This window comes from Equus caballus, chromosome 8, assembly GCF_041296265.1.
Source record: "Equus caballus isolate H_3958 breed thoroughbred chromosome 8, TB-T2T, whole genome shotgun sequence".
NCBI classification, from domain to species: domain Eukaryota; kingdom Metazoa; phylum Chordata; class Mammalia; order Perissodactyla; family Equidae; genus Equus; species Equus caballus.
Genome location: NC_091691.1, coordinates 93,927,808 through 93,944,300, shown reverse-complemented (window position 1 = coordinate 93,944,300; position 16,493 = coordinate 93,927,808). Strand labels below are relative to the sequence as shown.

Sequence of the window (16,493 nt, the reverse complement as noted above, 5' to 3'; positions counted from 1 at the left end):
GCTGGGGCTTTCTCTGTCATTCCCCCTTGGTGTACAGCTACAAGCTGTAAATGGCTCAGTGTAGCATGGCGTGAATCCTCAGCAAGAGTGCCCTACCATCTGCACCTTTGTTCAAGTGTCACCCTGCGCAAGGGACACTGGGAGCTGGCACCTTTGGCAACTCTTGCTTTTGCTGTTTATGTAAGTAATTAACAGTCTGAATCTAAAAATGGCTCATTGTTTCCTTACTGTCCAAATCTGTCAGCATTGCTTGCCTTGCAGCAGTAATTGAAGGAGTTAAGTGTAATGTTGAGAAGCTATCAGGAGTCCTTTTGTTTTTCAAATTGTGTGAGAGGAGTGACTTCATATCACCCGTTTCAAACAGCGGCAACTAAAATGAGCTTTCAATGGTATTGGAGAACAAAAGGCCTTAGTTCTAAGTAAGAAGTTGAGGCAAAAAGGCAATAATGTCATTGTAAGTCTTCAGTTGTCTTTAAGGTAATAAAAATCACAATTTATTAGCTAAGGAATAGATAAAAAGTAAAATCCCTGTTTTACAATATTCCACAGTTATGGAAAACCTAATTAACACATTTTGATTTGATATAAACAGGGGAATACATTTCTGCTTCATAAAAGATCTTGGGAAAAAAATCTTTATGTCTTTACATTAAATGACTGGAAAATGATATGAAGAAATCTGTCACTTTTGTTAGAAATTGTAGCAGAGTCCCATTTAATCTTACTTGGGACCTTCTGCTTAACTAGCTAAACAGATTTCTTTATTTTACTACTGACTAAATTTATCTTTTACAGGATAAAGTAGAGCTTATATGAATGATGAACATCAAAGCAAAGTCATTGTTAGTCCAAATGATTTGCTTCATAGTTTCTTATTAAAGCTGATTCCTTTTCAGAAAGGAGCCATGTTTCTAATATCAGATATTTTGTTTCTTCTTAGTGAAATTTGAATGTGAGAATTTGCTTTCTGTGGTTGAGAAACGAGACTTTTAACAGGAGCATTACTCATTATGATAGGTGAATAAACTATGATAATTGTTAAGATCAGATATATGACGTATAATTCCAGGGATCTGACAAAAAGTTCAAGTTGAAAGGAGATAATTCCAAAGCTCTTGGTTTGTCGCTTATAAGCTCAAAATAAAACCATCACACAGATAGTAGAGATAGTTATATCCAGTGATGATTATAGGAAGATAATAAGGGCTTAATCTTTCAGGTATCTTACTGCTAAGATATCCCTTAAGATTTTAAACTTTTAAGTATGAAAAATTTCAAACATACGCATGTAGAAGGAATAGTAGAGCAGAGCCCATGTATCAGTCACCTACAATTAGTACCCGCTGGCCAATATGGATTCCTTTTTCAGCTACAATATAAAGCTATTTGGTTTATGAAAATTCTAATTTAGGTCAAAGCCCCCAAATTACCTATGAATAAATTTCACTTGTCAAATACGCTGGGATTTATGATTTATGTTTTTTTTTAATCTGCTTTGCTGCATAAGCTGAAAAAAATCCAAATTAAGAAGTAGACTTTATTATAAGACAAAATGGCTTACATTAAAGCATTCTGTGATGAGTAAAAGCATTCAGAGTCCTGGGGTGGTTGAATTGAAATACTTTCTTTTGTATTGGTGAGATAACAAGTAGTTTTGATTGTTTTGACTCACAACAAATTTCTCCTTCATAAAATATTGGCACCTAAATATACTTAGCATTCTTTTTTTATTAAAATTTTGTGAATTATAAATGATCTTTTGTCTCTTTGAATATTTTTTTATTTAAGGGATGAAAGTTATAAAGTTCTTGTTATTCAATCAGTCAACAAATATTTATTAAACCCCTGCGTGATTTATATAGAAATGTTCCAAAAGAGTTTGCCACATATTTTAAAGGATTTTCTAAATCAGGTGGAAGGACTTTTCCTCAAACTACTGTTGTCTAACTCCCCATGTCCATTCTGATTCCGCTTCTGAGTTAGAGGTATAGCCCTTCAGATAAAAAGCATTTCTGTTGTTGTACTGATGGAAATGTGTCAGATCTCGGTTTTGTGGGAGAGAAAAGGGTGACAGCCAGTGATTTAAATAATAAACATATATTTACATATAGAATTGAAAGCTAAGATTGCTCAACAGTGGGAAAAATGTCCATTTACATTTAAACCATAATTGTAGAAAATCTAGACTAGCCCGGGTAGTCAATAGTAGTTTTATATAGCTAGCAATTTCTAAGTGTGCTTTTCAACACGATATTTGTAAACTCTTTTTTTTCTTTTGAAGGATACTATAACATTTGAAGGATGTTATGAGCATATTCGAAATCACAAAAATCTCCTAGAAGGATATTACACTTCCTTTGGACAAGTTCCAAAGGGAAAAAATTTTAAACTAAGAATATTTGTTTTAATTGTGGTAAAATGTATGTATTATAAAATTTATCATCTTAACCATTTTTATTTTATTTATTTTTATTTTTTATTTTTTTGAGGAAGATTAGCCCTGAGCTAACTACTGCCAATCCTCCTCTTTTCTTTGCTGAGGAAGACTGGCCCTGAGCTAATGTCCATGCCCATCTTCCTCTACTTTATATGTGGGACGCCTACCACAGCATGGTGTGCCAAGCGGTGCTATGTCCGCACCCAGGATCCGAACCGGTGAACCCTAGGCCACCAAGAAGCAAAACGTGCACACTTAACCGCTGCGCCACCGGGCCAGCCCCTTAACCATTTTTAAGTATATAACCTGAGAATATTATATATACCTTATGTGATTATGAGTCAGTTCAGATAAATTAGTAGAAAGTGATAAATATGCTCAGAGCAAAGCCGCCATGAAATTGTTTACATTTCTTTTTCAGGTCATTACTTCTTTTTATGTGGAGCGGGGAGGAAATGCTATGTCCTTCATGGGAAAAGGTGTCACGAAGAGCACAGTTCTTTGCTTGCTTCACTTATCTCATGAGATGATGGCCCAGGCCCAGAGCTCGGTGAGGTCATTAAAAGCTGTCTGTCTCCTCAACAGTTGCCAGAAAAGGAATGTGCTGTGTCTAACACATTTCAAGCCTATAAATTTGCTATATGAAAATGTCTCTTTTGACTTTTCTTCTGGGAAACAAAAATGATTTTTGACTAAGATATTTCTTAGAAGTTGTGTATTACACAAATCTGAATTTTATTTGAAACTTATTTTGATGGAAATCTGCATTGCAGACTACATTTTGTCTAAATAATGGGAAAAATAGCTGTTCTGAAGAAAAATTAATTTTAAGGAGAAGCTCAGATTTTTGTTTGCCTGTTTTGGCTAAATAATAAATTAAAACGAAGTCTTAAGTACATTTTTACTTTGTTTTGATTTTTTAAAATTCGGAGTTATTTAAAACTCTCTCTGTTTTATTCTTAGAAACTGACCTAATGTGTTTGTTTCCCTTTTTTCACTCTAGGAGTGGCTGTCACTCTGGTTCCTGCCTTTGGGCAGCCACAGTGAAGAACATGCTCCTACCCAGCAAGGATTGGCCTGGTTGATTCCGTTATGGGTTGATCGAGACCCAGAGGTCAGTGTGAAGGAAAATGAAGTCCATTATGTGTAGATTAAAAAACACATGAAGCAAAACGTATATGCATGCTCGTATTTTCCAAAATGAGGTCATTTTAGTCACTAGACCTCAAGTTTTGTTTACCCCATCTTAGTCAGCTTGTGCTCCCATAACAAAATACCATAAACTGGGTGACTTGAACAAGCGGAATTTGTTTTCTCACAGTTCCGGAGGCTGGAGATGAGGTATCAGCATGGCTGGGTGCTGGTGAAAGCTCTCTGGCTTCCAGTCTGCCGCCTTCTGACTGTGTGCTCATGTGACTTTTCCGCTCTTCCTCTTCTCATAAGGCCACCACTCCCATGAAATTAGGACCCCGCCTATGACCTCATTCAACCTTAATTACCTCCTGAAAGCCCTATCTCAAAAACAGTCACATTGGGTTTGGGGCTTCCGTATAAAAATTTTAAGGGGACGGAGTTCTGTTCATAGCACCCCCTCTCAGCCAAACTCATAAGAGTACAGGTTAAAAGTAGAAGAAAAAAAAAAAAAAGGATTATAGAATCTATCACTTTTAGAAAGAACTCTGAAAAATTGTTGAAGAAGCCTAGCCATTTTCAAACAGTCTAGAAGGATAGCTGCTGAGTGACGTTTGAGTGTCATTTGATGGCATAGTACTATTACAGTGCAAAGTTTTATATTTTCTAGTTTTAGCCATTTGTCCACTAATTTTTAAAAAAAATCATTTTATTGAGGTATGATTGACATACAAAAAGCTATACATATTCGTGTGTACAACTTCATGAATTTGGAGATAAGTATACGCCTGTGAAACCATCACCACAATCAATGCGATCAACATATAATTCACCTCCAAAAGTTTCCTCCTACCTTCTTTACTATTTAATTATTTATTCGTTTAATTGTCTATTTATTTTTGTGATTATAACACAACATAATAACTTTTTAGCAAATTTTTAAGTATATCATACTGTGCCTCCTGACTGTAAGCACTATCCACTAATTTCAAGCAAGAAATGATTACATCCTGTTATAATAAAACCTTGATTTGTAGAAATGTCATTTGATATGAGCTTAAAGGTTACATTCTTTAGACACATTGAACTTGGACTTGTTGCTTGACTGTGTTATGACTACATTATTTTTTGTTACCCTGTAGCTGTCAGTGAAACACTGTTTGGGAATCAGAATTCAGAGGGTCACCAAAATGCGTAGCTGGAGCAGCAGTGTTACTGTGGTACACGTGTTACATCACATCAATCTTATTTGAAACATTTTTCTTTTAAAATAATTTTGGGGAAAATACTAAATGCCTTATAAAAAGATAATCCAATTCCTTCTTTCTGAAAAGCAGTTTCAAAAAAGTTAAAACCATTTATTTGGGAGAAACACTAAAATATTAAGGAAGGTAAAACAAAATAATAGGCCCCTTCTTTAGAAATGAGGACTAAACAGGAATCATGTTCAAAGGAGATGCATAAGAGCCCTATGCTTTCCCTAGAACAGGCTTTTGAACTATAATTCTTATTCTTATTTATGCTTGGTTTTGACTTTTTGTGATATTTGCTTTTATTTAACTTTCATTTTCTATATTATGCTTTCTAGAATCATGGAATAGGATTTTTATTCATTTATAAACTTAAGGTCACTGTTTTCTATAAGTGCGTTTTGTAATTTAGGATCATCAAGACAATGTCATAAAAGTATGATATTTTATATGCCAGAAAAATTAAGGATTCATGTTAGGAATTTGGATTCTTTGATTTGACGACTTTTCCTTTAATTTGAACAGGTGAGGTTCACTTCACTGGGATTAGGATCGGCACTGACCACCCTTGAAACTGGCTGTGTGGCCTTGGCCAGCAGTTGTCAGAACATTTCTGGTGGGCTCTGGGGAACTGTGGTGAACATTCTTCTGGACCAGTCGGAATGCAGTATGGTGCGCCGGGAGGTATGCCTGTCTGGTTACCACCTCCTCCCTTTCTTCCCCTTAGAAATCGGTTGTGATAGTCTCTGTAAACCATACCTCACTCCCTGTTCAACATGGTGACTGACCCAACCATGATCTCTTCTGCCTACGAAAAACTCCAATAAAACGGTAGTAGAGAACAAAAAAGATTAATTCACAGAAAAAATTGAAGTCCTTTATTCTATAAGATCAAAGTAATATTCGCTATATTTTAATATGAATGCTTCTATTTTATTACACATATAACCTCAGTTTTTATGAGTCTCTAATGTTCATAAAGCTTTATTTAAGATAAGAGGCTGTCAAAATACTCTTTGCCATTTATTGTACAACACAAGAGGAAAAGCAAACCCTATTTCAATTCTTTCTAAATAGTTGGTGGTTTTCTTTCATTGCTACTTTTTTTTTTTAAAGATTGGTCCTGTTGCCAATCTGTTTTTTTTTTTTCCCTTTTTCTCAGAGCCCCCCAGTACATAGTTGTATATTCTGGTTGTAGATCCTTCTGGTTGTGCTGTGTGGGATGCCGCCTCAGCATGGCTTGATGAGCGCTGCTGGGTCTGCACCCAGGATCCGAACCAGCGAAACCCTGGGCCGCCACAGCAGAGTGTGTGAACTTAGCCACTCGGCCAGGGGCTGACCCCTCATTGCTGCTTTTATCAAAGTGATGATTGATGCAAATATTTTTAAAAGTAAACAAATAGTGATTAGAAGCTTATAAAGAAAATAGCAGCTTCTGGGCCTACCACTAACCAGTTTCCAGTTCCAAAATTCAAAGGCCGTAGTTTTCTTGTTATTTGTTTTTTAACAGTAATGCTTAAACTTGTATCTTCCTCTTCATTTACCCACTTTAAAGGTTATCTATTGACTTCCAGTTAAGATGGGTTGAAAATTTCACTCTCTTTGAATTCCTGCTGTTACCCCTCCCATTATGGCATAATCTTTCATTAAATAGATAATCAGTGTTTATGTTAGTATGATTCTTTAAATTGACCATCTTCAGGACCTAGCCAGTTAAGGTGGACATTTGTGGTTTGTATTTCTAGTTAGCAACTTTTTATTGAGAGTAACTTGTATGAGAGAAGGGAGGGGAGGTGGAAGAGGTATGTGTGTGTGAGAGAGAGAGAGAGAGATCAAGTGTGTGTGTTTAATCTATAAGGGGGTAATAGAAGCATGAAAGTATATTTCTTAAATACTACCAGAATAGTTTACATTTTACAGATCATTTCTTGAAAAAACAGAATTCTGAAGTAGGAAAAAATGTATGTGCTGATGAAATAATTTCATCCACTGTTAAGTCATCACCTAAGAAGGTCTGCAGTTTGGCACTTCTTATAGTGACCTCTCAGCATGTGCAGTTTAGTGATACATTTTTTGTTATTAAATTACGATATATTGGTTATTTCAGAGATGACAACAAGATGGCAGTATTGACTTTTTTTTTTTTTTTTTACATTTCAGGCTGCATTTATTCTTCAGAATCTCCTTGTAATTCCAATGCCTTCAGTAATTATAAAGGATTATACTTGGCAGGTGGGTGACTTTAAATAATTATCAATCTACTAGATATAGGAGATTAATTGATTAGATAACGTTTCAGCATATGTTTATTTCATTAATGATGAAATTTTCTACAGGGCAGCAGGATCTCTTACAAGAGAATATAGAAATTTTCCTTTGCTCGATCAGATTTATAGGTTCTTCTCCATAGTGTTAAAAATAATTTTAAACAGAAATAATAATAGCTAATGTAGTGATTACTATGTACTAGGCATTCTTCTAGGAACCTAACAAATATTAACTTGTGTAATTGTTTGAGTTGCGAGCCATTATTATCCTCGTTTTGTTTAATAGCGCTGAAGTTTAAATAGTTTGCCCTAAATCACACACCTTTGCTTTGAGTCCAGGCAGCCTTTCTCCTGCCGCTCACTGTGCTGCCTCTCTAATTTAATAATAATAAACAAATTTGTTTATAGTTAAATATGCGTTGATGTTAACATCTTTTTGCCTTTTCTGGGTTAGTACACAATTAGGGTCATAATTTATCTTTCTTTGGTTTCCACTGGATTAATTTTTTGTTTTGTGTTCTGAATGTCAAGTCAGTAAAAAGTTGACTAACTTTTTTCTAACTCTTTAGATGATTTGGAGGATACGAAAGTACTCCCACTGAGGAGATAAGCTTTGCTCTGTCTCTACCCTATTACCTAGCTGTACGCCCTCATCCTAGATGTGTGTATTTATCATACTGCTGCATCTCACTCCCCAGGATCCTAGACAAATCTAAAGTTTCTAAGTTTTCCTTAGAATAGATCCTTGGAGGAGTTACAGAATCGAGTTGAGCTGCAGTGAGGGCAGCTTTTCAGGAAGTCACCTGAAGCATGAATTTAGGTGGTTGTCAAGGCTCAGATCGAATTTAGCTCTTGGAAGGTTCACTCCTCCAAACTTGACAAACCCAGATTAACTCTGCCAATTACTGAAAATCTCAGGCCACTTTTCCACTGGTTCCTCCAGCTTGGTTAACATTGCCATCTGATAATGATTGCTTATTCATAGTCTGGGTTGTAATAAAACCATTGGAGACAAAACTGGAAGGCATACACAGGATTAGTATTTATATTAACAGTGTAGTAGTTTTGATACCTGTTATCCAATAACTAGGTTTTAAAACGTGTTGTTTTGGATTCAAATACAAAGCATCTCTACTCCTATTGTTAAACTAGTGACACTTGTATACTATAAGCTTGATGTACTGCCAATGAATTTTTTTTTTTTGATGAAGCAATAAAATAATTTTATTAAATCTTGGTCCTTGAGTACCTGCCAATGAATTTTTAATTATTGAAATAAATATAATTTAAAGGCAAGAGTAATAAGATTTCTTGGTTCTATTAAAGCTCTTGGGACATTATATTTTGATATAAAACCATGAGTAGAAGTTCACATTTTTCTTTTACAGGTTAAATACAGTCATGTGCTGCATAACGATGTTTCAGTCAAGCACAGTCCACCTATACGATGGTGGTCCCATAAGATTAGAATTATATAGCCTAGGTGTGTAGTAGGCTGTACTGTCTACGTTTGTGTAAGTCTGCTCCATGGTGTGTACACAATGGTGGAATCGCCTAACTGCATTTCTCAGAATGTATCCCTGTCATTTAGCAACACGTGCCTGTAGTGGACAGTTCTTTTTTGTTGCTGGTGACATGCTTACTGCAGCTTGTCAGTTATGTTATTCTCCAGTTCTTCATTGCAGAATTAATTTTCTACTAAAATGTTGAAAATAGTGCTTTAAGCAAGCTTTTGGAGTCTTTTGCCTTGCCTTCATTGGTCAGAATCAAAAAAGTTTGAGAGCTACTCTAATCCCAAACAGTACTTGAGGATGAAACTTTTGCTAGTCTTAAGCAAAATTAGAAAAATAGGGACAGTCTTGTGTGTTTTCAAGAAACCCAGATTTTCTGCCGCTCTTTTTGTTTTGGATCTATTTTTGGTTATTATTTTTCTTTTTGATTTAAATGTCCTCACTTAGCAGTATAAACAGTTGGTTGCCTAGTATTTGTCTCTCAATTTTAAAAAAGTTTAGTGGTACTTTACATCCCAAAGTGGGATGCTAAGAAGCGACAAGGATAATCTTAAAATATAGGTAATGGAGTTTCATAATCTCCAAGTAGTTGTGACCTTTGCCAGTTTATTATAGCTGGAAAGAAGGTCTTACATATCCAGTATTGCAAAATTAAAACTGTCTTTGGTAGAATGATGAATAACAATCTTGTTCAACAAAATGTTTCATTTGCTTATGTTGGTGCACATTTCAGTGTTTTGGAGGATATACCAGGAAGTAGCACCTATCTAGCAGCTTTGTGAGCATTTTATTTGGGTAAGGTAGATATTTGATTCACTCTGTTTTACAAAGAGGGTTGCTTTGACTGCTTTGCACTTTGTTTGGTGCCAGAAGCTAACCTGATGCCCTCTGTGCTCCTGTTTCACTGGGCATTCCGCAGTGTTCTCTTTATGATTACTGCCCCTCCCCGAAGTCTTCCCACACACACAGCGTAAGTTCCTGTTGTGTGCCGCTATCTGGCATTGTTGAACTTCTGAGTGGTAATAATTTGCATATATAAGTTATGAGTTATGTAACTGACTGAGTTTCCTTTTATTGTTGAGTGCTGGAAAGTTTAGAGCCCTCCTGCCATATATGGCTCTTCTCCTATACTATTCGTGTTTTAGCTTTATTCCTGGTTCCAGTGTTTTCATACCTTTGTTTTTCTTTCATCTCTGCTCTACTTTTTTTTTTTTAAAGATTTTATTTTTTCCTTTTTATCCCCAAAGCCCCCCGGTACATAGTTGTATATTCTTTGTTGTGGGTCCTTCTAGTTGTGGCTTGTGGGACGCTGCCTCAGCATGGTCTGATGAGCAGTGCCATGTCCGCGCCCAGGATTCGAACTAACGAAACACTGGGCCGCCTGCAGCGGAGCGCGCGAACTTAACCACTTGGCCACAGGGCCAGCCCCTATCTCTGCTATACTTTTACTATCATGTTATAATTTACCTTTCCTTATAATAGGCCTTAAATCTTTTCTGGAACAAGCTGAGACATAAATCATTTAAAACATTTTTTAAAAATTTTAAAATGTGTTTATTAAAAAGTACTAGCCTCTACAATCCATTTTAATCTTCCTCTTCTCTGAAACACACTAGCATTTAAGGTCTATACCATTACATTGGTTCTTTTTCATATATCATCCTTACTGCCTTGTCTTATTTCTTACCATTTAACTTAATTAATCTTCCTAAGTAGAATATATGTTTTAGGACCATATTTTTAATATATTTTTTAAATATTTTTTCCAGTTCCCACCACAGAGAAGATAGTGCTCCATCCATCTTTGCTAATGCATAAAAATGTGAAAGCAGTCCATTTATCCCATTAGTATTAATGATGTTGCTAAGTAAATAAAGTTAAAAATCAGGTCTTAATTTTTTCTGCCTAATCCCCCATTTATTTTTCCTTGGATACAGAAACGTGTTGAAAGTGGGTGGTCACAGAGAATAGGAGCAGATAGACACCTGTCTCAGCACAGCTTCCCTTGGCGCACAGTGTCCCAAAGAGGGGCCTGAAGGCCCGGCTCCTGCTGTGGGAGAACCAGTGCTTAGCGCATCACCCCTGGGTGTGTCACAGCTCTTTTCTGTGTCGAACACTGTTTTTTAAGGGCAGCATTTATAAATATTGGTCTTTCCTTGTTCAAGGCTGCATCCCTCTTTCAGGGAGAGAAAACAGTGTCCAAGGGCCCCTAAACTGTGTCATGGCCCACCTGTCCAGTGTCCTGTAAGCTGGTTTCCCACAGTCTGGCTTGGATTTGGTACTCCTGAATGTGGAAGTTTCTGTTGCTGGGTTTAGATTGAGGATTTGTTACAAATCCATACCCCTGCAACTTTAACAATCAGAATAGAATTTTAGAGTTGATTATAACAAGAAATTATTGGTTGGATAGGGATTATCTATGTAGTTTGTTTCACTTCATTTCTGTAAATGTTTGTTGAGTACCTAAATGTTGGGGATTCACAGGTGATAAGATTTAATGCTCTGGGGCGTAGAGCTTGTGGGGGAAGAAGACAAACACATACCCAGGGACTGGTGCTATAGTGTTTTATGTATGATGATTAGCTTATGTGTAATTTTTGTAATGTTAAAGTTGTTCTTTCCACTTGAAAATGATATCCACATTTAAATGTAAAGGTAATTTCACATGCTTAAATAATATAGTGAGTTGTCAGTTTGTGGTATAAATATACGTGTTCATGCTTTTGTTCCTTTCCATGTTTGTGATGGGACTTTGAATTGGCACATAATTTTATTTTTTTTAAAAAAGATTTTATTTTGAAGAAAAATCAGACTTATAGAAAAGTTGCAGTAACAGCACAACAATTTTTATATTCCCTTCACCCACGTTACCCCAATGTTATAATTTTACCAAATTTGCTTTAGCTCTGTCTAGTATCTTTTTTCTGAACTATTTAAGATTTGCATACATAATGCTTCCTTTTCTCTAAACTCTTAAGTATGAATTTCCTAAAAACAAGGATATTCTCTTACATAATCATAATAATAATTATCAAAATTGAGAAATTATTCACAATTTTCCAGTTGTTCCACTACTGTCCTTTATAGAAAAGAAAACAATCAGATCTAGGATCTGATTGAGGAATACATGTTATGTATAGTTTTCATGTATATTTAGTTTTGGTTTTTTTAATCTAAAATAGTTCCTAAATCTTTAAGACCTTAGCATTTTTGAGGAGTTCAGGCTGTTTAGTTTTTGTAGTGTTCTTTAATGAGGTTTGTCTGCTTCCTCATGATTAGATTGCGGTTATCCATTTTTGGCAGAAAAACTGTAGAAACGACGTGTTCTTCTTGGTGCATTGTATCAAGAGACGTGATATCTCTTTGTCCTGTTACTGGTGATACTACTTTGCTCACTTGGTTAAAGTAGAGTCGGCCTCTTTTCTCCATAGAGAGTTACAGTTTTCCTTTTGCAGGGAGACACTTTGAGATTGTGTGAATATCTATTTCTCATCAACAGTCTTGCACTAGTTTTAACTTCCATTCATGATTTTTGTCTGAAGCACTTACTACAGAATGGTTGCCAAATGATGGTTTTCTAATTTCATCATTCCTTCTACATTTAATTACATTTTACTGTAAGGAAGAGCTTTTCTTTCTACTCCATTTATTTATGTATTCACTTATTTATTTACACCAGTATGGCTCAAGGATTCTTAGTTTGTTTCATGGGTTATAATCTGTTTCTATCATTATTTATTTAGATGTTGAAATTGTTCCAAATTTGTCTAGGAGAAGCGCCTTCGTGAAGACTCTTAGGTCCTTTTAACATATCTTCATCAATCTTTGATCACTTCCTTACTTTCTGGTATAGCAAGATATTCTAGACTTTCCAAGCCCCAGCCTAGAATCAGATAATTTACTCAAAAGAGCCCTGTCTTCTTTTAAAGGAGGTGGAATTTAGAACTGAGATTTAGGTTCTAGATATGCTTGTGGTTCCTGGGGGTCCTTGCTCCCATGCACTCTTCGTGGACACGGCAAGTAACTGTCTGCATGTGCGTTTGTGCATGTATTTTAGATAGATAGTGGACTCATTTATAAGGTACAGTCTATATCATTTTCAAATTTGATGTGATAATTATCAATGCATATTTTCCATCTTTTAATGTGTTCATCATGACTCATGAGTATTCATTTCCCAAAACAATAAATACGTGGTATCAAGGAAGCAGTATCATTGTAACTATATTCATCATTTTGCATCTTTGAGAACAGTATTTTCAAATTAATTGGAGTGTTTTATGACATAATTAATTTGCTATTTTCTTGGCAAATTTATTTGTAATGGCACCTGGTGATTTGAAGAGTTTTCTTTCTTTGCATATTGTCCTTCTCAGCAATCCCTGGCAATTTTTCAGATGATCTGGCAGCCCCAGCACTCACCTGAGGGCAAGGCTGGTAAGAATATAGACATCTTGAGACAGAGCAATTAGACCATGCTGATTTTTCCTCTAGGCCAGAAGACAGCCCCATCAATTACTGATGTATCTGTGGAGCGGAGCCTAGTGTATGCATATTCATTGTTCTGGCCCTTGTACCATTAGTCATCTGTGGAAAGCCTAAGTCAGACCATCTTTTGTGCATATGCTGGCCTTGGCTTCCTGGCTGTGGAGTAAAGCTTTGTTGATAATATGCCATTGCTACTAGGAAGCTTTGGCATTTGGAGAATGGGGATTAGGGCTTAAGGCTTATTAAAATAAATAAAAAATAAATAATGGTTATGTAATAAGTACACATTTCAGATATTTGATTTTCTTTGAGAAGTTAAAAATATTTTGAATGAATTGTTTGAATTTTAAAAGAAATTATTTTTTCCAAGTAGTAAATACATATGGTTAAAAAGCTAATAGAGCTTACAGTGAGATTCACTATGTCTTTCCATTCACAGAGACAGCTTTACTTCCTATTGATTTTAATTCTACAGGTGGTTACCTTTGTATCTCTCAATAGTATGTTTGCAATGATATGTTTGTTCCTTCACTGTGTCCGTATGTGGATTTAGTTCATTTGAACAGTCTCCTGCCAGTATAGTTCTATTACTAGTCTTCATTTCTCCATTGGTCACCCCTGCTGTTTCTGGTCTCATTACTTGTGGATCGTATGTCTTGGCCCCCCATTTAGAAGGAGAGTAGGATGTGGCTAAGATGTTCCTATCCTTTCATTGGTATCTTCTCCCCAACTTCTGCTGTTCTTTGCCAGTTTTATCTTTACTTTTCCTTTGTGAAAGTTGATTACATTCACTTTCTCTTCCACATCCTTGACTTATGTATAAGTTGATCCTAAAAATTGAAAACTGATAATTCACTACAGAGCCACTTATTGGACTGTGATTACACTTTCTTATCTCTGCTTCCAAGGCCATGACCCCTCTGGCACTCAGAGGGAAAATTTTCTGGTATTTATAATATGTGTGTATGTATATGTAGACATATGTGTGTATGCATGTATGTGTATAATTTAGTAAATTGATTTGGGTGATTTTTTTTTTCCTTTGAATTTCTGTTTATTTTTTTCTTGCATTTTGAGTCCATATCATATCTCAAGAGTTTTTTTGAGCTCTTACTCATGCTTTCTTTTCAGTTAGAATTCTTTCCTACTAATCATCCTCAAAATAATTGTATTCCTACCTAATAACAAATGCATGAGTGATAAGCTTTATGAGTTCTTGCATATTTGAAAATGTATTTAAATTGCACTGGATCGATGGTTTGGATAATTACCAGATATTAGATTGAAATCATTGCTCATAAGAATTTTCTAACATCCTGTACTACTGCCTTCTAACATCCGTGCTATTGATGAGAAGTTGGATACCCACCTGATTCTGTTTATGGCTGACTTTTTCGTTTACCATCTTCTCTTTATCTTTAATGTTCTAGAATTTATGATTATGGGTCTTTTTTCATTTCTCTTGCTTAACACTCATTAAGCTCCTTGACTTGAAGACGTAGGTGTTCCTTATCTTTTGGTTCTGACAAATTTTTTTGTATTATTTTAAAAATGACTTTCCTTTTTCTTTGTTCTATCTTTCCACAAATCATATAAGTTTCATATTAGGTAGACCTCTTCAATTGATTTTCTTTGTTTCCTTATCTTTTATATTTCTATCTCTTAGTCTTTCTTTTCTGAGATATTAATTCTTTTGTTCATATCAGAATTAGTTTAACTTCTTCAATCTTGGTAGGCCGAATAATTTTCACTGGGCTTTATAGACAAAGAAAAAAAAAAACAGGTTCTAAAACCTTATTAGGTAGATTGAATTTTACATTTGTGTCTCTTACTATGACTTCTTTTGTTATCTTTATTTTCTACATCTTTTTTTCTTTTTATATTAGAACTAGAGAGAAGAATGAATTTTTGAAATACATTGATTGACAGGTGAATGTGATTTTATTAATTACATTCTTCAACACTAACAATTACAGTTATTTATAGAATAACTAGTGCAGTTCTGCATCATATTTACATGTATCATTTCTCACTTATTTTGAAAATATTTATAACTAATGAAAAGATAGATTTTAGAAGACAGTGGGTTTGTAACACTTTCTTTCTAGCAGATGGTATAGCCATCAGCCTCAGCTGACCTTTGCAGAATAAAGAATCGGCAGATTTAAGAGCTCTGGAAGAGCTTGTTTTCCAGATTTACACAGTTTACATCCCCTCATCTTATTTTATTAAACCTTTGTGAATTTTGAACTGTGACTATACCTCATCCAGGAAGCAATTACATAGACCTGATTTTGTAAAAGTAAAATTTTTGAATAATTTCATATAATCTGTGTAATAAAATATTTTAAAATTGTTTTGGGCATGATTATGAAATATATTTAGAAAAATAACATTTGTACTACTTTGTTTAATCATTTTATTTTATTGATTTATTGAGTTTTGTTAGGTAGGTGGGGTTAACTTAGTAGACTTAGCTGAGTTATTTCTAATTCTCACCTTGGTTGTTAATTTCTTCCCTGAATTATCATAGTGAGGACTCTATGTTAAGTAACTACTGCAAATCTTTTGTGTGTTTGACATGCTGTACAGTTAAGAATGTTATAAGTTGCTTGAAAGGTAGACCATTTTGAAGGTGTGAATATTATTATTGGCTCTGCGGTTTTGGATGAATTACTTCATCCTAGATAATTAAACAAGGTAATGCATAAAAGGGCCACATTGCCTGAAACATATGCCACAGTTAATGAAAGGGAGCCACATGACCCTGTTCTCTTGTACTTCTTTCTGTTTCACCTCCTTCCTCTGGACCTCTGAATTTAAACTTACACAGTGACCGTCATGTTTATTAGTCATATATCTTATTAAATAGGTAAATTGCTCTATTTATGAAGAGTAAGCTCACAGTGTTGGGTAGGTTTGTTAGAACACAACAATGACAAATTCGTAACCATAGAAGGTATTTAATATTGAAGTAAGAGATTTAATTATAGTGATAATATCCTTAAAAAGAAATGTTAATGGAAATCTTATTAATGTAATTACACCTTTAACTTTTTTTTTATTGAGGTCATAATAGTTTACAACATTGTGAAATTTCAGTTGTACCTTATTATTTGTTTGTCACCATATAAGTGCTCCCCTTCACCCTTTGTGCCCACCCCCTATCCCCCGTCCCTCTGGTAACCACTGACCTCTTCTCTTTGTCCATGTGTTTGTTTATCTTCCACATATGAGTGAAATCATTTGCTGTTTGTCTTTTTCTGTCTGGCTTGTTTCGCTTAACATAATACTCTCAAGGTCCGTCCATGTTGTTGAGAATGGTTCGATTTTGTCTTTAATTACACCTTTAACTTTTGAATTACATTATCTTCTAGTAAGTTTTATCTGCTAGGAAGTTGTAGTGTCC

General features: G+C 35.1%; 1 protein-coding gene across 10 annotated transcripts in view; it reads left to right on the top strand.

The window, feature by feature from the left end:
- The window catches only part of RTTN (rotatin), a 159,942-nt gene that overhangs the window by 81,690 nt on the left and 61,759 nt on the right, over nucleotides 1-16,493 (top strand). For all 10 annotated transcript variants that reach the window (XR_011441605.1, XR_011441606.1, XM_001493188.5 and 7 more), the window contains 4 exons: nucleotides 2,859-2,987; nucleotides 3,441-3,551; nucleotides 5,344-5,502; nucleotides 6,979-7,050. Coding sequence is in view for 8 of the 10 variants with exons in the window: in XM_001493188.5 (XP_001493238.3) it covers nucleotides 2,859-2,987; nucleotides 3,441-3,551; nucleotides 5,344-5,502; nucleotides 6,979-7,050 (471 nt within the window). In the remaining 2 variants the exon portion in view is untranslated. The remainder of the gene's footprint in view (nucleotides 1-2,858; nucleotides 2,988-3,440; nucleotides 3,552-5,343; nucleotides 5,503-6,978; nucleotides 7,051-16,493) is intronic.